The sequence below is a fragment of the Pseudophryne corroboree genome, chromosome 4, assembly GCF_028390025.1.
Source record: "Pseudophryne corroboree isolate aPseCor3 chromosome 4, aPseCor3.hap2, whole genome shotgun sequence".
NCBI lineage: Eukaryota > Metazoa > Chordata > Amphibia > Anura > Myobatrachidae > Pseudophryne > Pseudophryne corroboree.
The window spans coordinates 368,084,850-368,106,208 of NC_086447.1; the positions used below are offsets into that span (position 1 = coordinate 368,084,850).

The 21,359-nt window shown below is 48.5% G+C and overlaps 1 protein-coding gene across 6 annotated transcripts in view; it reads left to right on the top strand.

Moving 5' to 3' along the window:
* IQCG (IQ motif containing G) overlaps positions 1-21,359 on the top strand; it is a 108,538-nt gene that overhangs the window by 83,451 nt on the left and 3,728 nt on the right. For all 6 annotated transcript variants that reach the window (XM_063916563.1, XM_063916568.1, XM_063916569.1 and 3 more), the window contains one exon: positions 594-725. In XM_063916563.1, coding sequence (XP_063772633.1) covers positions 594-725 — 132 coding nt within the window. The remainder of the gene's footprint in view (positions 1-593; positions 726-21,359) is intronic.

The window sequence follows — 21,359 nt, forward strand, 5'->3', positions numbered from 1 at the left end:
AAAAGAAAGATTAAAACCCAGCTTCATTTACCAGAACCATGTTTAGGTGTCACACATTCTATCTAAAATTGCTAGTGACCCATCATTCGCTGGGCCACTGGTTGTTGTAGCCCTTTTCCCCCTCCCCCCTCGCTCCTTCTCCCTCCAAGAGAAAAAAAAAACCCATATACAAACCCCAGGAGATGCACTCCTGCCTTGTGTGGCCTGTGCTCCCTACTGGCACTAGACTACCCACTAGAATTCTTGAAACATTTTTGACTGTCTTGTTTTAATGTATAGCAAGTTGAACTAGTTAACAATTACTAATACAATTTATTTGACATATATAAAATATACTATGTTGCCATGTGTGCCCTATGGTACAGAAGTACTGACCATTACTCTTTGTGTGTTCTCCTATTGAATTTGTTGACTTCTGAGAGCTTTTGTGTACTGTGTGGCACCATTTATTAGTGGTTGGCACCTTACCTCATGCCAGTGCTAGGCCACACCTTCCTTTTTCCCATTAGACTTCCAGTGTAAGGTTTACCTTATCCCATTTGTTACCTAGCCTAACATGCTGTTTTGGTGAAGTTGCTGTTTATGTCTATAAGGAGTTGGAAGAGAAGTTGGAATATTGGATGGAGAAGTATGACAAAGACACAGAGGAGAAGCAGGCCGAACTGAATGCTCTGAAGACTGCCAAAGTTAATGACCTGACGCTGCTGCAGGATCTTGCCAAACAAGTAGGGGCACAAATAACATTTCCATTAAAGTGAAAGTTTTAAACTGTAAGCATTTGTACTGCTCCTCAAGCACTGGCTCGGGGCAATTATATTTCTCTAACGTCCTAGTGGATGCTGGGGACTCCGTAAGGACCATGGGGAATAGACGGGCTCCGCAGGAGACAGGGCACTTTAAGAAAGAATTTGGATACTGGTGTGCTCTGACTCCTCCCTCTATGTCCCTTCTCCAGACCTCAGTTAGAATCTGTGCCCGGACGAGCTGGGTGCTACTTAGTGAGCTCTCCTGAGCTTGCTAAAAAGAAAGTATTTTGTTAGGTTTTTTATTTTCAGAGAGATCTGCTGACAATAGGCTCTCTGCTACGTGGGACTGAGGGGAGAGAAGCAGCCCTACTCACTGAAGATAGGTCCTGCTTCTTAGGCTACTGGACACAATTAGCTCCAGAGGGATCGTACACAGGATCGCACCCTTGGTCGTCCGATCCCGGAGCCGCGCCACCGTCCCCCTCGCAGAGCCAGAAAAAGAGACCTTTAGAGTCTCTCAATGCTCACTATCCAAAATAATAGACACTTATATCGACACGGAGTTTGACTCCAGTGTCGACTACGATAATGCAACGTTACAGCCAAAATGGCAGAAAAGTATTCAATATATTATTGTAATAAAAGATGATTTGCATATCACTGATGACTCATCTGTCCCTGACACAAGGGTACACATGTTTAAGGGGAAGAAAGCTGAGGTAAATTTCCCTCCTCTCATGAAGAAAAAGAGCTGGAATCTCCAGACAAGAGACTGCAGTTTCCCACAAAGAATTTTCAGGCAGTATCCTTTCCCCACTAGGGCCAGGATATGATGGGAATCTTCCCCTAGGGTGTCACGTTTGCCCAAAAGGTAGCCCTGACGTAACAGCTATTCTCAGGGATCCTGCAGATAGCGTGCACATTCTGGTACACTACTCAGACCGGCGATTGTGTCGGCAGGGGTATAGCGCTGTGGCAGCGTGGACAGGTACCTTATCAGCAGCGATTGAGACCATAGTATGTATATAGATATACATATGTATGTATATATAGAGAGATATATATATATTAAAGATGCTGTCTTAAGAGATATGTATATATAAAACATGCCCAAAGAGACATAAGTAAACTGGGTCCTAGAGTCAAAGCTATGTCGATTTCTACTTGACGTGTCCTGTAGAATATGCAATGGACAGATGATGCCGACTTAAGAGGCATATGGAAGGCTGAGGATTGTGTGGAGAAGGGTTCTCGGACCTGGTCTCCACAGCTATAGCTGGTAATTCTGATATTTTGCCTTATATTCCTGCACAGCCTAGGAAAGCACGACATTATCAAATGCAGCCTTTCGAATAAAGAAACAAGAAAGTCCGAGGTGCATCCTTTCTTGGCAGAGGAAAGAAGCTGCACAACACAGCTAGTCCCCAGGAACAGAAGTCCTCCCCGGCCTCTACAAAAATCCACAGCATGTCGCTGGGGCTCCACAGCGGAGCTAGGCCCGGTGGGGGCACGGCTTCGTAAGTTCAGCCACAAGTGGGTTCACTCCCTGTTAGATCCCTGGGCAACAGATATTGTGTCTCAGGGATACAAGCTGGACTTTGAGAAGATGCCCTCTCACCGACGGCCCTGCCGGCTTCCCCCCACGAGAGGGAAACAGTGTTAACTGCAATTCACAAATTGTATCTTCAACAGGTGGTGGTCAAGGTTCCCCTCCTTCAACAAGGAGGGGGTTATTATTCGACCATGTTGTAATCCCGAAACCAGACGGTTCGGTCAGACCCATATTGAATTTAAAATCCCTGAACATATACCTGAAAAGGTTCAAGTTCAAGATAGAATCGCTAAGAGCGGTCATTGCAAGCCTGAAAGGGGGAGATTTTATGGTAACTCGGGACATAAAGGATGCATACCTTCATGTCCCCATTTATCCACCTCATCAGGCGTACCTCAGAATTGCGGTACGGGATTGTCATTACCAATTTCAGACGTTGCCGTTTGGTCTCTCCACGGCCTTGAAAATATTCACCAAGGTAATGGCGGAAATGATGGTGCTCCTGCGGAAGCAAGGTGTCACTATTATCACGTACTTGGACGATCTCCTCATAAAAGCGAGATCAAGAGAGCAGTTGCTGAACAGCGTATCACTTTCTCTGGAAGTGTAACGGCAACACGGCTGGATTCTATATAGTCCAAAGTCGCAAGTGGTTCCTACAGCTCATCTGCCTCTCCTAGGCATGATCCTAGGCACAGACCAGAAAGGGGTTTATCTCCCGATAGAGAGAGCTCAGGAGCTCGTGACACTGGTCAGGAATCTATTAAAACCAAAACAGGTGTCAGTGCATCACTGCACTCGAGTCCTGGGAAGGAGGGTGGCATCATACGAGGCCATTCCCTTCGGCAGGTTCCATGCGAGGACCTTCCAATGGGACTTACTGGACAAGTGGTCCGGATCACATCTTCAGATTAATCACCCTATCCCCCAGGGCGTCTCTCCTGTGGTGGCTGCAGAGTGCTCACCTTCTCGAAGGTCGCAGATTCGGCATTCAGGACTGGGTCCTGGTGACCACGGATGCAAGCCTCCGAGTGTGGGGGGCAGTCACACAGGGAAGAAATTTCCAAGGGCTGTGGTCAAGGCAGGAGACTTGCCTTCACATCAATATCCTGGAACTAAGGGCCATATACAACGCCCTAAGTCAAGCGGAGACCCTGCTTCGCGACCAACCGGTTCTAATTCAGTCAGACAATATCACCGCAGTGGCTCATGTAAACCGCCAAGGCGGCACAAGGAGCAGGGTGGCGATGGTAAAAGCCACCAGAATTCTTTGCTGGGCGGAGAATCACGTAAGCGCACTGTCAGCAGTGTTCATTCCGGGAGTGGACAACTGAGAAGCAGACTTCCTCAGTAGGCACGACCTCCACCCGGGAGAGTGGGGACTTCATCAAGAAGTCTTCATGCAGATTGCAAGTCGGTGGGAACTGCCACAGGTGGACATGATGGCATCCCGCCTCAACAAAAAGTTGCAGAGATATTGCGCCAGGTCAAGAGACCCTCAGGCGATAGCTGTGGACGCACTGGTGACACCGTGGGTGTTCCCGTCGGTCTATGTATTTCCTCCTCTTCCTCTCATACCCAAGGTGCTGAGAATCATAAAGAAAAATAAGATTTTACTCACCGGTAAATCTATTTCTCGTAGTCCGTAGTGGATGCTGGGAACTCCGTAAGGACCATGGGGAATAGACGGGCTCCGCAGGAGACTGGGCACTCTAAAAGAAAGATTAGGTACTATCTGGTGTGCACTGGCTCCTCCCTCTATGCCCCTCCTCCAGACCACAGTTAGGATACTGTGCCCGGAAGAGCTGACACAATAAGGAAGGATTTTGAATCCCGGGTAAGACTCATACCAGCCACACCAATCACACCGTATAACTCGTGATACTATACCCAGTTAACAGTATGAAATATAACTGAGCCTCTCAACAGATGGCTCAACAATAACCCTTTAGTTAGGCAATAACTATAAACAAGTATTGCAGACAATCCGCACTTGGGATGGGCGCCCAGCATCCACTACGGACTACGAGAAATAGATTTACCGGTGAGTAAAATCTTATTTTCTCTGACGTCCTAGTGGATGCTGGGAACTCCGTAAGGACCATGGGGATTATACCAAAGCTCCCAAACGGGCGGGAGAGTGCGGATGACTCTGCAGCACCGAATGAGAGAACTCAAGGTCCTCCTCAGCCAGGGTATCAAATTTTTAGAATTTTGCAAACGTGTTTGCCCCTGACCAAGTTGCAGCTCGGCAAAGTTGTAAAGCCGAGACCCCTCGGGCAGCCGCCCAAGATGAGCCCACCTTCCTTGTGGAATGGGCTTTTACTGATTTAGGATGCGGCAATCCAGCCGCAGAATGCGCCAGCTGAATTGTGCTACAAATCCAGCGAGCAATAGTCTGCTTAGAAGCAGGAGCACCTATTTTGTTGGGTGCATACAGGATAAAAAGCGAGTCGGTTTTCCTGACTCCAGCCGTCCTGGAAATATAAATTTTTAAAGCCCTGACTACGTCCAGTAACTTGGAATCTTCCAAGTCCCTAGTAGCCGCAGGCACTACAATAGGTTGGTTCAAGTGAAAAGCTGATACCACCTTAGGGAGAAACTGGGGACGAGTCCTCAATTCTGCCCTATCCATATGGAAAATCAGATAAGGGCTTGTACATGACAAAGCCGCCAATTCTGACACACGCCTGGCCGAAGCCAAGGCCAATAACATGACCACTTTCCACGTGAGATATTTCAGATCCACAGTTTTAAGTGGCTCAAACCAATGTGATTTCAGGAAACTCAACACCACGTTGAGATCCCACGGTGCCACAGGAGGCACAAAAGGGGGGCTGAATATGTAGCACTCCCTTTTCAAAAGTCTGAACTTCAGGCAGTGAAGCCAGTTCTTCCTGGAAGAAAATCGACAGAGCCGAAATCTGGACCTCAATGGAACCCAATTTTAGGCCCATAGTCACTCCCGACTGTAGGAAGTGCAGAAAACGACCCAGCTGAAATTCCTCTGTTGGGGCCTTCCTGGCCTCACACCACGCAACATATTTTCGCCAAATACGGTGATAATGGTTTGCGGTTACTTCTTTCCTGGCTTTTATCAGCGTAGGAATGACTTCCTCCGGAATGCCCTTTTGCTTTAGGATCCGGAATTCAACCGCCATGCCGTCCAACGCAGCCGCGGTAAGTCTTGGAACAGACAGGGCCCCTGCTGTAGCAGATCCTGTCTGAGCGGTAGAGGCCATGGGTCCTCTGATATTATTTCTGTAAGTTCTGGGTACCAAGCTCTTCTTGGCCCATCCGGAACCACGAGTATCGTTCTTACTCCTCGTTTTCTTATTATTCTCAGTACCTTTGGTATGAGAGGCAGAGGAGGGAATACATAAACCGACTGGTACACCCACGGTGTCACTAGAGCGTCCACAGCTATTGCCTGAGGGTCCCTTGACCTGGCGCAATATCTAGTTTTTTGTTTAGGCGGGACGCCATCATGTCCACCTGTGGCCTTTCCCAACGGTTTACCAACAGTTGGAAGACTTCTGGATGAAGTCCCCACTCTCCCGGGTGTCGGCCGTGTCTGCTGAGGAAGTCTGCTTCCCAGTAGTCCACTCCCGGAATGAACACTGCTGACAGTGCAAAGACGTGATTTTCTGCCCATCGGAGAATCCTTGTGGCTTCTGCCATCGCCATCCTGCTTCTTGTGCCGCCCTGTCGGTTTACATGGGCGACTGCCGTGATGTTGTCTGATTGGATCAGTACCGGCTGGTTTTGAAGCAGAGGCCTTGCCAGACTTAGGGCATTGTAAATGGCCCTCAGTTCCAGAATATTTATGTGTTGGGACGACTCCTGACTTGACCAAAGTCCATGGAAATGTCTTCCCTGTGTGACTGCCCCCCAGCCTCGAAGGCTGGCATCCGTGGTTACCAGGACCCAGTCCTGTATGCCGAATCTGCGGCCCTCTTGAAGATGAGCACTCTGCAGCCACCACAGTAGAGATACCCTGGTCCTTGGAGACAGGGTTATCAGCCGATGCATCTGAAGATGCGATCCCGACCACTTGTCCAAGAGGTCCCACTAAAAGGTTCTTGTATGGAACCTGCCGAATGGAATTTTGCTTCGTAAGAAGCTACCATTTTTCCCAGGACTCGTGTGCAGTGATGCACCGATACCTGTTTTTGTTTTCAGGAGGTCTCTGACTAGAGATGACAGCTCCTTGGCTTTCTCCTGCAGGAGAAACACTTTTTTCTGTTCTGTGTCCAGAACCATCCCCAGGAACAGTAGGCGTGTGGTAGGAACCAGCTGTGACTTTGGAATGTATAGAATCCATCCGTGCTGTTGTAGCACTTCCCGAGATAGTGCTACTCCGACCAACAACTGCTCCTTGGACCTCGCCTTTATAAGGAGATCGTCCAAGTACGGGATAATTAAAACTCCCTTTTTTCGAAGGAGTATCATCATTTCTGCCATTACCTTGGTAAAGACCCTCGGTGCCGTGGACAGTCCAAACGGCAGTGTTTGGAATTGGTAATGGCAATCCTGTACCACAAATCTGAGGTACTCCTGGTGAGGATGGTAAATGGGGACATGTAGGTAAGCATCCTTGATTTCCAGGGATACCATGTAATCCCCCTCCTCCAGGCTTGCAATAACCGCCCTGAGCGATTCCATCTTGAACTTGAATTTTTTTATGTATGTGTTCAAGGACTTCAAATTTAAAATGGGTCTCACCGAACCGTCCGGTTTCGGTACCACAAACAGTGTGGAATAGTAACCCCGTCCTTGTTGAAGTAGGGGCACCTTGACTATCACCTGCTGGGAATACAGCTTGTGAATTGCCTCTAGCACAGCCTCCCTGCCTGAGGGAGTTGTCGGCAAGGCAGATTTGAGGAAACGGCGGGGGGGAGACGCCTCGAATTCCAGCTTGTACCCCTGAGATACTACTTGAAGGATCCAGGGATCCACCTGTGAGCGAGCCCACTGATCGCTGAAATTTTTGAGGCGGCCCCCCACCGTACCTGGCTACGCCTGTGGAGCCCCCGCGTCATGCGGTGGACTCAGATGAAGCGGGTGAAGAATTTTGATTCTGGGAACTGGCTGACTAGTGCAGCTTTTTCCCTCTTCCCTCGTCTCTGTGTAGAAAGGAAGCGCCTTTGACCCGCTTGCTTTTCTGAAGACGAAAGGACTGTACCCGATAATACAGTGCTTTTCTTAGGCTGTGAGGAAACCTGAGGTAAAAAATTTTCTTCCCAGCTGTTGCTGTGGATACGCGGTCCCAGAGACCATCCCCAAACAATTCCTCACCCTTATAAGGCTCTATGTGCCTTTTAAAGTCAGCATCACCTGTCCAGTGTCGGGTCTCTCATACCCTCCTGACAGAATGGACATTGCATTAATTCTGGATGCCAGCCGGCAAAATATCCCTCTGTGCATCCCTCATATATAAGACGACGTCTTATGTTCGCAAAATAGTATCCCTGTTTGACAGGGTTACAGACCACGCTGCAGCAGCACTATCTGCAGGTCTCAGTCTAGTACCTGAGTGTGTAAATACAGACTTCAGGATAGCCTCCTGCTATTTATCAGCAGGTACCTTCAAAGTGGCCGTATCCTAAGACGGCAGTGCCACCTTTTTTGACAAACGTGTGAGCGCCTTATCCACCCTAGGGGATATCTCCCAGCGTAACTTATCCTCTGGCGGGAAAGGGTACGCCATCAGTAACTTTTTAGAAATTACCAGTTTCTTATCGAGGGAACCCACGCTTTTTCACACTTCATTCACTCATTTGATGGGGGAACAAAACACTGCCTGCTTTTTCTCCCCACACATAAAACCCTTTTTTAGTGGTACTTGGGTTAATGTCAGAAATGTGTAACACATTTTTTATTGCCGGGATCATGTAACGGATGTTCCTAGTGGATTGTGTCTATGTCTCAACCTCGTCGACACTGGAGTCAGACTCCGTGCCGACATCTGTGTCTGCCATCTGAGAGAGCGGGCGTTTTTGAGCCCCTGATGGCCTTTGAGACGCCTGGGCAGGCGCGGGCTGAGAAGCCGGCTGTCCCATAGCTGTTACGTCATCCAGCCTTTTATGTAAGGAGTTGACACTGTCGGTTAATACCTTCCACCTATCCATCCACTCTGGTGTCGGCCCACAGGGGGCGACATCCCATTTATCGGCATCTGCTCCGCCTCCACATAAGCCTCCTCATCAAACATGTCGACACAGCCGTACCGACACACCGCACACACACAGGGAATGCTCTGACTGAGGACAGGACCCCACACAGCCCTTTGGGGAGACAGAGAGAGAGTATGCCAGCACACACCAGAGCGCTATATAATGTAGGGATAAACACTATCACTGAGTGAATTTTCCCCAATAGCTGCTTGTATAAACAATATTGCGCCTAAATTTAGTGCCCCCCCTCTCTTTTTAACCCTTTGAGCCTGAAAACTACAGGGGAGAGCCTGGGGAGCTGTCTTCCAGCTACACTGTGAAGAGAAAATGGCGCCAGTGTGCCGAGGGAGATAGCTCCGCCCCTTTTTCGCAGACTTTTCTCCCGCTTTTTTATGGATTCTGGCAGGGGTAATTATCACATATATAGCCTCTGGGGCTATATATTGTGATTATTTTGCCAGCCAAGGTGTTTTTATTGCTGCTCAGGGCGCCCCCCCCCAGCGCCCTGCACCCTCAGTGACCGGAGTGTGAAGTGTGTATGAGGAGCAATGGCGCACAGCTGCAGTGCTGTGCGCTACCTTGGTGAAGACTGAAGTCTTCTGCCGCCGATTTTCCGGACCATCTTCATGCTTCTGGCTCTGTAAGGGGGACGGCGGCGCGGCTCCGGGAACGAACACCAAGGACGGGTCCTGCGGTCGATCCCTCTGGAGCTAATGGTGTCCAGTAGCCTAAGAAGCCCAAGCTAGCTGCAAGCAGGTAGGTTCGCTTCTTCTCCCCTTAGTCCCTCGTTGCAGTGAGCCTGTTGCCAGCAGGTCTCACTGTAAAATAAAAAACCTAACATATACTTTCTTTCTAGGAGCTCAGGAGAGCCCCTAGTGTGCAACCAGCTCGGGCCGGGCACAGAAATCTAACTGAGGTCTGGAGGAGGGGCATAGAGGGAGGAGCCAGTGCACACCAGATAGTACCTAATCTTTCTTTTAGAGTGCCCAGTCTCCTGCGGAGCCCGTCTATTCCCCATGGTCCTTACGGAGTTCCCAGCATCCACTAGGACGTCAGAGAAAGAGGAGTGAGAACAATACTCTTTGTTCCAGAAGGACTTGGTATCCAGATCTGCAAGAAATGCTCACAGAGGACCCGTGGCCTCTGCCTCTAAGACAGGACTTGTGCAACAGGGGCCCTGTCTGTTCCTAGACTTACCGCGGCTGCGTTTGACGGCATGGCGGTTGAACGCCGGATCCTAGCAGAAAAAGGCATTCCGGATGAGGTCATTCCTACGCTGATAGAGGCTAGGAAGGATGTGACGGCTCAACATTATCACCGTATATGGCGTAAATATGTTGCTTGGTGTGAGGCCAGGAATGCCCCTACGGAGGAATTCCAGCTGGGCCGTTTTCCTTCACTTCCTACAGTCGGGAGTAACTTTGGGCCTGAAATTGGGTTCCATTAAGGTCCAGATTTCGGCCCTATCCATTTTCTTTCAAAAAGAACTGGCTTCTCTTCCTGAAGTTCAGACGTTGTACAGGGAGTGCTGCATATTCAGCCCCCTTTTGTGCCTCCAGTGGCACCTTGGGATCTTAACGTGGTGTTGAGTTTCCTGAAGTCACACTGGTTTGAGCCACTCAAAACCGTGGAGTTAAAATTTCTCACGTGGAAGGTGGTCATGCTATTAGCCTTGGCTTCAGCTAGGCGTGTGTCAGAATTAGCGGCTTTGTCACATAAAAGCCCCTATCTGGTTTTCCATATGGACAGGGTAGAATTGCGGACCCGTCCACAATTTCTGCCAAAAGTGGTGTCATCTTTTCATATGAACCAGCCTATTGTGGTGCCTGTGGCTACTCGTGACTTGGAGGATTCCGAGTTGCTGGATGTGGTCAGGGCTTTGAAGGTTTATGTAGCCAGAACGGCTAGAGTCAGGAAAACTGAGTCGCTGTTTATCCTGTATGCATCCAACAAGCTGGGTGCTCCTGCTTCAAAGCAAACTATTGCTCGCTGGATCTGTAACACGATTCAGCAGGCTCATTCTGCGGCTGGTTTGCCGCTTCCAAAATCAGTAAAAGCCCACTCCACAAGGAAGGTGGGCTCTTCTTGGGCGGCTGCCCGAGGGGTCTCGGCATTACAGCTTTGCCGAGCAGCTACTTGGTCAGGTTCAAACACACTTGCAAAGTTTTACAAGTTTGATACCCTGGCTGAGGAGGACCTTGTGTTTGCTCATTCGGTGCTGCAGAGTCATCCGCACTCTCCCGCCCGTTTGGGAGCTTTGGTATAATCCCCATGGTCCTTACGGAGTCCCCAGCATCCACTAGGACGTTCGAGAAAATAAGATTTTACTTACCGGTAAATCTATTTCTCGTAGTCCGTAGTGGATGCTGGGCGCCCGTCCCAAGTGCGGACTTCTTCTGCAATACTTGTATATAGTTATTGCTTAAATAAGGGTTATGTCGTGGTTGCATCAGGGTTGATCTGATGCTCCGTTGTTGTTCATACTGTTAAATGGGTAAGTTTATCACAAGTTATACGGTGTGATTGGTGTGACTGGTATGATTCTTGCCCTGGATTCCAAAATCCTTTCCTTGTACTGTCAGCTCTTCCGGGCACAGTTTCTCTAACTGAGGTCTGGAGGAGGGACATAGAGGGAGGAGCCAGAACACACCAGAATCCAAATTCTTTCTTAAAGTGCCCTGTCTCCTGCGGAGCCAGTCTATTCCCCATGGTCCTTACGGAGTCCCCAGCATCCACTACGGACTACGAGAAATAGATTTACCGGTAAGTAAAATCTTATTTTTACGGTTGTCCAGTAACGACAATATATTTGTTGGTCTAGAACTAGCACTATACAAATAATAAGATTTTACTCACCGGTAAATCTATTTCTCGTAGTCCGTAGTGGATGCTGGGAACTCCGTAAGGACCATGGGGAATAGACGGGCTCCGCAGGAGACTGGGCACTCTAAAAGAAAGATTAGGTACTATCTGGTGTGCACTGGCTCCTCCCTCTATGCCCCTCCTCCAGACCTCAGTTAGGATACTGTGCCCGGAAGAGCTGACACAATAAGGAAGGATTTTGAATCCCGGGTAAGACTCATACCAGCCACACCAATCACACCGTATAACTCGTGATACTATACCCAGTTAACAGTATGAAATATAACTGAGCCGCTCAACAGATGGCTCAACAATAACCCTTTAGTTAGGCAATAACTATATACAAGTATTGCAGACAATCCGCACTTGGGATGGGCGCCCAGCATCCACTACGGACTACGAGAAATAGATTTACCGGTGAGTAAAATCCTATTTTCTCTGACATCCTAGTGGATGCTGGGAACTCCGTAAGGACCATGGGGATTATACTAAAGCTCCCAAGCGGGCGGGAGAGTGCGGATGACTCTGCAGCACCGAATGAGAGAACTCAAGGTCCTCCTCAGCCAGGGTATCAAATTTGTAGAATTTAGCAAACGTGTTTGCCCCTGACCAAGTTGCAGCTCGGAAAAGTTGTAAAGCCGAGACCCCTCGGGCAGCCGCCCAAGATGAGCCCACTTTCCTCGTGGAATGGGCTGTTACTGATTTAGGATGCGGCAATCCAGCCGCAGAATGCTCCAGCTGAATTGTGCTACAAATTCAGCGAGCAATAGTCTGCTTAGAAGCAGGAGCACCTATTTTGTTGGGTGCCTACAGGATAAAAAACGAGTCAGTTTTCCTGACTCCAGCCGTCCTGGAAATATAAATTTTTAAGGCCCTGACTACGTCCAGTAACTTGGAATCTTCCAAGTCCCTAGTAGCCGCAGGCACTACAATAGGTTGGTTCAAGTGAAAAGCTGATACCACCTTAGGGAGAAACTGGGGACGAGTCCTCAATTCTGCCCTATCCATATGGAAAATCAGATAAGGGCTTTTACATGACAAAGCCGCCAATTCTGACACACGCCTGGCCGAAGCCAAGGCCAATAACATGACCACTTTCCACGTGAGATATTTCAAATCCACAGTTTTAAGTGGCTCAAACCAATGTGATTTTAAGAAACTCAACACCACGTTGAGATCCCAAGGTGCCACAGAAGGCACAAAAAAGGGGCTGAATATGTAGCACTCCCTTTACAAATGTCTGAACTCCAGGCAGTGAAGCCAGTTCTTTCTGGAAGAAAATCGACAGAGCCGAAATCTGGACCTTAATGGAACCCAAATTTAGGCCCATAGTCACTCCTGACTGTAGGAAGTGCAGAAAACGAGCCAGCTGAAATTCCTCTGTTGGGGCCTTCCTGGCCTCACACCACGCAACATATTTTCGCCAAATACGGTGATAATGGTTTGCGGTTACTTCTTTCCTGGCTTTTATCAGCGTAGGAATGACTTCCTCCGGAATGCCCTTTTGCTTTAGGATCCGGAATTCAACCGCCATGCCGTCCAACACAGCCGCGGTAAGTCTTGGAACAGACAGGGCCCCTGCTGTAGCAGATCCTGTCTGAGCGGTAGAGGCCATGGGTCCTCTGATATTATTTCTTGAAGTTCTGGGTACCAAGCTCTTCTTGGCCCATCCGGAACCACGAGTATCGTTCTTACTCCTCGTTTTCTTATTATTCTCAGTACCTTTGGTATGAGAGGCAGAGGAGGGAATACATAAACCGACTGGTACACCCACGGTGTCACTAGAGCGTCCACAGCTATTGCCTGAGGGTCCCTTGACCTGGCGCAATATCTAGTTTTTTGTTTAGGCGGGACGCCATCATGTCCACCTGTGGCCTTTCCCAACGGTTTACCAACAGTTGGAAGACTTCTGGATGAAGTCCCCACTCTCCCGGGTGTCGGTCGTGTCTGCTGAGGAAGTCTGCTTCCCAGTTGTCCACTCCCGGAATGAACACTGCTGACAGTGCTAAGACGTGATTTTCCGCCCATCGGAGAATCCTTGTGGCTTCTGCCATCGCCATCCTGCTTCTTGTGCCGCCCTGTCTGTTTACATGGGCGACTGCCGTGATGTTGTCTGATTGGATCAGTACCGGTTGGTTTTGAAGCAGAGGCCTTGCCAGACTTAGGGCATTGTAAATGGCCCTCAGTTCCAGAATATTTATGTGTAGGGACGACTCCTGACTTGACCAAAGTCCTTGGAAATTTTTTCCCTGTGTGACTGCCCCCCAGCCTCGAAGGCTGGCATCCGTGGTTACCAGGACCCAGTCCTGTATGCCGAATCTGCGGCCCTCTTGAAGATGAGCACTCTGCAGCCACCACAGTAGAGATACCCTGGTCCTTGGAGACAGGGTTATCAGCCGATGCATCTGAAGATGCGATTCCGACCACTTGTCCAAGAGGTCCCACTGAAAGGTTCTTGCATGGAACCTGCCGAATGGAATTTTGCTTCGTAAGAAGCTACAATTTTTCCCAGGACTCGTGTGCAGTGATGCACCGATACCTGTTTTGGTTTCAGGAGGTCTCTGACTAGAGATGACAGCTCCTTGGCTTTCTCCTGCGGGAGAAACACTTTTTTCTGTTCTGTGTCCAGAACCATCCCCAGGAACAGCAGGCGTGTGGTAGGAACCAGCTGTGACTTTGGAATGTATAGAATCCATCCGTGCTGTTGTAGCACTTCCCGAGATAGTGCTACTCCGACCAACAACTGCTCCATGGACCTCGCCTTTATAAGGAGATCGTCCAAGTACGGGATAATTAAAAACTCCCTTTTTTCGAAGGCGTATCATAATTTCTGCCATTACCTTGGTAAAGACCCTCGGTGCCGTGGACAGTCCAAACGGCAGTGTTTGGAATTGGTAATGGCAATCCTGTACCACAAATCTGAGGTACTCCTGGTGAGGATGGTAAATGGGGACATGTAGGTAAGCATCCTTGATGTCCAGGGATACCATGTAATCCCCCTCCTCCAGGCTTGCAATAACCGCCCTGAGCGATTCCATCTTGAACTTGAATTTTTTTATGTATGTGTTCAAGGACTTCAAATTTAAAATGGGTCTCACCGAACCGTCCGGTTTCGGTACCACAAACAGTGTGGAATAGTAACCCCGTCCTTGTTGAAGTAGGGGCACCTTGACTATCACCTGCTGGGAATACAGCTTGTGACTTGCCTCTAGCACAGCCTCCCTGCCTGAGGGAGTTGTCGGCAAGGCAGATTTGAGGAAACGGCGGGGGGGAGACGCCTCGAATTCCAGCCTGTACCCCTGAGATACTACTTGAAGGATCCAGGGATCCACCTGTGAGCGAGCCCACTGATCGCTGAAATTTTTGAGGCGGCCCCCCCACCGTACCTGGCTACGCCTGTGGAGCCCCCGCGCCATGCGGTGGACTCAGAGGAAGCGGGGGAAGAATTTTGATTCTGGGAACTGGCTGACTGGTGCAGCTTTTTCCCTCTTCCCTCGTCTCTGTGCAGAAAGGAAGCGCCTTTGACCCGCTTGCTTTTCTGAAGCCGAAAGGACTGTATCTGATAATACAGTGCTTTCTTAGGCTGTGAGGAAACCTGAGGTAAAAAATTTTCTTCCCAGCTGTTGCTGTGGATACGAGGTCCCAGAGACCATCCCCAAACAATTCCTCACCCTTATAAGGCTCTATGTGCCTTTTAAAGTCAGCATCACCTGTCCAGTGTCGGGTCTCTAATACCCTCCTGACAGAATGGACATTGCATTAATTCTGGATGCCAGCCGGCAAAATATCCCTCTGTGCATCCCTCATATATAAGACGACGTCTTATGTTCGCAAAATAGTATCCCTGTTTGACAGGGTTACAGACCACGCTGCAGCAGCACTATCTGCAGGTCTCAGTCTAGCACCTGAGTGTGTAAATACAGACTTCAGGATAGCCTCCTGCTTTTTATCAGCAGGTACTTTCAAAGTGGCCGTATCCTAAGACGGCAGTGCCACCTTTTTTGACAAACGTGTGAGCGCCTTATCCACCCTAGGGGATATCTCCCAGCGTAACTTATCCTCTGGCGGGAAAAGGTACGCCATCAGTAACTTTTTAGAAATTACCAGTTTCTTATCGGGGGAACCCACGCTTTTTCACACTTCATTCACTCATTTGATGGGGGAACAAAACACTGCCTGCTTTTTCTCCCCAAACATAAAACCCTTTTTTAGTGGTACTTGGGTTCATGTCAGAAATGTGTAACACATTTTTTATTGCCGGGATCATGTAACGGATGTTCCTAGTGGATTGTGTATATGTCTCAACCTCGTCGACACTGGAGTCAGACTCCGTGTCGACATCTGTGTCTGCCATCTGAGGGAGCGGGCGTTTTTGAGCCCCTGATGGCCTTTGAGACGCCTGGGCAGGCGCGGGCTGAGAAGCCGGCTGTCCCATAGCTGTGACGTCATCAGGCCTTTTATGTAAGGAGTTGACACTGTCGGTTAATACCTTCCACCTATCCATCCACTCTGGTGTCGGCCCACAGGGGGCGACACCCCATTTATCGGCATCTGCTCCGCCTCCACATAAGCCTCCTCATCAAACATGTCGACACAGCCGTACCGACACACCGCACACACACAGGGAATGCTCTGACTGAGGACAGGACCCCACACAGCCCTTTGGGGAGACAGAGAGAGAGTATGCCAGCACACACCAGAGCGCTATATAATGTAGGGATAAACACTATCACTGAGTGAATTTTCCCCAATAGCTGCTTGTATAAACAATATTGCGCCTAAATTTAGTGCCCCCCCTCTCTTTTTAACCCTTTGAGCCTGAAAACTACAGGGGAGAGCCTGGGGAGCTGTCTTCCAGCTACACTGTGAAGAGAAAATGGCGCCAGTGTGCCGAGGGAGATAGCTCCGCCCCTTTTTCGCAGACTTTTCTCCCGCTTTTTTATGGATTCTGGCAGGGGTAATTATCACATATATAGCCTCTGGGGCTATATATTGTGATTATTTTGCCAGCCAAGGTGTTTTTATTGCTGCTCAGGGCGCCCCCCCCAGCGCCCTGCACCCTCAGTGACCGGAGTGTGAAGTGTGTATGAGGAGCAATGGCGCACAGCTGCAGTGCTGTGCGCTACCTTGGTGAAGACTGAAGTCTTCTGCCGCCGATTTTCCGGACCATCTTCATGCTTCTGGCTCTGTAAGGGGGACGGCGGCGCGGCTCCGGGAACGAACACCAAGGACGGGTCCTGCGGTCGATCCCTCTGGAGCTAATGGTGTCCAGTAGCCTAAGAAGCCCAAGCTAGCTGCAAGCAGGTAGGTTCGCTTCTTCTCCCCTTAGTCCCTCGTTGCAGTGAGCCTGTTGCCAGCAGGTCTCACTGTAAAATAAAAAACCTAACATATACTTTCTTTCTAGGAGCTCAGGAGAGCCCCTAGTGTGCATCCAGCTCGGCCGGGCACAGAAATCTAACTGAGGTCTGGAGGAGGGGCATAGAGGGAGGAGCCAGTGCACACCAGATAGTACCTAATCTTTCTTTTAGAGTGCCCAGTCTCCTGCGGAGCCCGTCTATTCCCCATGGTCCTTACGGAGTTCCCAGCATCCACTAGGACGTCAGAGAAATTTTGGTTTAGTGCAAGCAATAATTAGTATTTTTATTTATTGTTTTGCTACACCAATCAGCCATAATATTAAAACCACCTGCCTATTAATGTGTAGGTCTCCGTTGTGCTGCCAAAACTCTGACACATCGAGGCATGGACTCCACTAGACCTCTTATGGTGTCCCGTTGGTATCTGGCACCAAGACGTTAGTAGCATAAAGTTTAAGTGCTGTAAGTGGTTAGTTGGGGCCTCAGTGACTATTTTTCTAGCACATCCCACAAAAGCTATATTGGATTGCGATTTGGGCAATTCGGAGGCCAAATCAACACCTTGAACTCTTTATCATGTTCCTCAAACCATTCTTGAACAATTTTTGCAGTATGGCAGGGTGCATATCCTGCTGAGAGGCCACAGTCATCAGGGAATACTGCTGCCATGAAGATGTGTTCTTTGTCTGCAACAAGTTAAGTAGGTGGTACGTGTGAAAGTATCATCCACATGAAGACCTGTACCCAAGATATCCCAGAAGACAATTGCCCATAACATCACAGATGCTTCTACCTAGTCATCACAATTTGGCCCTGGTCAGAATCGCTCAGATCCTTATGCTTGCACATACTTACTGCTTCCAACATATAAACTGCAAGAAATGAGTGTTCACTTTCTGCCTAATCTATACCACCCTTTAACAGCTGTCATTGCAATACAAGAGTAGAAAAACGGTCTCCGATGCTGGAGGGTCCCAGGTGGGGGCCCACCCTATCATGTAGCAAGCATTTCAGTTGGTTTGTAAGCCGGATGGCAGTTAGACCAGGACTGGCAACATCTGGACTTGGAAACCTTAGAGCAGGCATTTCCAACCTTGGTCCTCAAGTCACACTAACAGTGCAGTTTTAGTGATATCCAGGCTTCAGCACAATTGGCTAAATCAAAATAACAGAAGTACTAATTAAGTCACCTGTGTTCAACCATGGACATCACTAAAACCTGGACTGTTAATGTGCCTTGAGGACTGAGTTTGGGAATGCCTGCCTTAGAGAGGAGCTGGATGAATAGCACTGCCAAAAGGAATAACCTCTAGATTTAGGAGCTGTAGAGATGGCAGGAAAGCTGTCTTAGAAGCAGCCACCATAGCCACTAACTTATCCAGTCCTGGCCTGAACAAAACGTCCCTGGAGAAGGGTAAGGCTTCAAAGGCCTTTTGAGTCAGATTCCACTCGCCAAGTAGAAAGCCAGAAGGCCCATCTAGCAGCTACCGTGGAAGCCAAAACTTTGAAAGAATGCCAGGGTCAGTGGCTGCTTCTTCAAGATATATATATGATTTGTGCATTCAATTTCCAGATATGCAGTGCATAAGGTAGAGTAGACACAATCTGACTGTCTTGTTGTTAACTGTAATCTCTGCCTAAAGTTTGTGTGAAATGTCAAGGCACAGAACCATATTTAAGCAGCACTGTACACCGAAGAAGTCAGCATGTTAATTTCCTTCACAAACTCGTTATAGAGCTCAACAGAGGCCACTGGAGAGCTATGATCTTCTATGACTACAAGAGTGGTCTGAGACAGGAGGAGAATTTTGACAGACTGTGAGCTACTTTTGGGGAGGAAGCACTATCCCAAATCAGAATTTCAGCGTTGGAGACGGTCCCTGTAAGACAAGGAGTGATGTGGCCGACCTGTGTTTGCCATCGCCAAGGACTGCATTGCTACCATGCAGGACATAGTTGAGGTGGATGCCAGGGTTACCGTGGCCCCGTTAGACAAGGAGATGGGCATCTCATCGGGATCCATTCACTTGGTACTAAACGAAAAGCTTGGCCTGACCAGGGTTTCTGCACACTGGTTGCCCCATCAGCTGACTCGAGAGCAGGAGGAGGCTCAGGTGACTTTGTGCCACAACACACAGGCCAGGTTTGATGGCAGTTGCTCAAACTTTGTCTGGGAGATCATCAGTGGCGATGAATTTTGGATCTACAGTTTCGACCTCGAGACAACAGTCGGCCCAGTGGACCACAGTTGGAGGTGTACCACCACAGAAGTTGACGTGAGTGCAGCATGGCCAAGCAGATGGTGACTGTTTTTGTGGTCAAGACTGGTCATGTGGCGACCGTACCACTTATTCAGTAGAGCACCATCACTTGGGACTGGTATGCCAACCAATCCCTGCCGCAAGTGCTGCAATCCATTTCCAGGCACCGTCCAAGACTTAAGCGCGTGGTGCCCTTCTTTATCAGGATAACGTATCTGGCCACATGTCCAGAAAAGTGGTGGATTTTCTGGCCAATGAACGCATCCAGAAGCTTGATCATCCACTGTACAGTCCAGACCTGGCACCCTGCAACTTCTTGTTTCCACAAATCAAGTGCAAGATGTGTGGGATTAGTTTTTAGTCACTGGAAGCTACAGTGGAGACCAGCATGTAGAAAATATACAGTGCATCCGGAAAGTATTCACAGCGCTTCACTTTTTCCACATTTTGTTATGTTACTGCCTTATTCTAAAATGGAATAAATTATTTTTTTCCCTCAAAATTCTACACACAATACACCATAATAACGTGAAAAAAAGTTTTTTGCAAATTTATTACAAATAAAAATCAAAGAAATGACATGTACATTAGTATTCACAGCCTTTGCTCAATACTTTGTTGATGCACCTTTGGCAGCAATTACAGCCTCAAGTCTTTTTCAGTATGATGCCACAAGCTTGCCACACCTTTCTTTGGGCAGTTTTGCCCATTCCTCTTTGCAGCACCTCTCAAGCTCCATCAGATCGGGTGGGAAGTTTTGGTGCACAGCCATTTTCAGATCTCTCCAGAAATGTTCAATCAGACTAAGTCTAGGACCTGGCTTGGCCACTCAGGACATTCACAGAGTTGTCCTGAAGCCACTCCTTTGATATCTTGGATGTGTGCTTAGGGTCGTTGTCCTGCTGAAAGATGAACCGTCGCCCCAAGTCGTAGGTCAAGAGCAGGTTTTCATCCAGGCTGTCTCCGTACATTGCTGCATTCATCTTTCCCTCTTTCCTGACTAGTCTCCCAGTTCCTGCCGCTGAAAACATCCCCACAGCATGATGCTGCCACAACCATGCTTCACTGTAGAGTTGGTATTGGCCTGGAGATGAGCAGTACCTGGTTTCCTTCAAACATGACGCCTGGCATTCACGCCAAAGAGTTCAATCTTTGTCTCATTAGACCAGAGAATTTTGTTTCTCATGGTCTGAGAGTCCTTTAGGTGCATTTTGGCAAACTCCAGGCGGGCTGCCATGTGCTTTTACTATGGAGTGGCTTCTGTCTGGCCACTCTACCATACAAGTCTGATTGGTGGATTGCTGCAGAGATGATTATCCTTCTGGAAGGTTCTCTCTCCACAGAGAAATGCTGTAGCTCTGAAAGAGTGACCATCGGGTTCTTGGTCACCTCCCTGACTAGGGCCCTTCTACCCCTATCGCTCAGTTTAGACGGACGACCAGCTCTAGGAAGAGTCCTGGTGGTTCCGGACTTCTTCCATTTACAGATGATGGGGGCCACTGTGCTAATTGGGACCGTCAAAGCAGCAGATTATTTTTCTGTACCCTTCCCCAGATTTATGCCTCGAGACAATCCTGTGTCGGAGGTCTACAGACAATTCCTTTGACTTCATGCTTGGTTTGTGCTCAGACATGCACTGTCAAGTGTAGGTCCTTATATAGACAGGCGCGTGCCTTTCCAAATCATGTCCAATCAACTGAATTTACCACAGGTGAACTCCAATTAAGCTATAGGAACAGCTCAAGGATGATCAGTGAAAACAGGATGCACCTGCGCTCAATTTTAAGCTTCATGGCAAAGGCTGTGAATACTTATGTACATGTGAATTCTTCATTTTTTATTTTTAATAAATTTGCAAAAAACTTTTCACGTTGTTATTATGGGGTATTGTGTGTAGAATTTTGAGGGAAAAAATTAATTTATTCCATTTTGGAATAAAGCTGTTACATAAGAAAATGTGGAAAAAGTGAAGCGCTTTCTGGATGCACTGTACATGCTTTGGACTGGTCCAGCTGTTTCACCAAGTAGTTTGAGCGCATGCAGCTTTGCCTCGACTCCTCTGGCTAATAGTTTGAAAAAATATAATGTTCACTTTGTGTATATATAATACTTTTCGTGCATCCGGAAAATTATTGCACACCACTTGTATGCCTGCTTCCCAGGCGAGTTCTAGCTTGGATAACAATTTGGAACTGTACCAGAGCTGAGAACTTCCTCAAGGGAGTCCACCCAGGGACAAATACTTTGGCCACTCAAGCTGAGGCTTGAGCCAGATGTAAAGCTGCAGTTGTATAAAGAGACTTGGGAAAATTTTCCATCTTCCTATCCGTAGGATCCTTAAGGGAAGTACAGTAGCGTTCGGGATAGGAAGAGTAGAGGACTTATCCAAACGGGCAATATGTGCA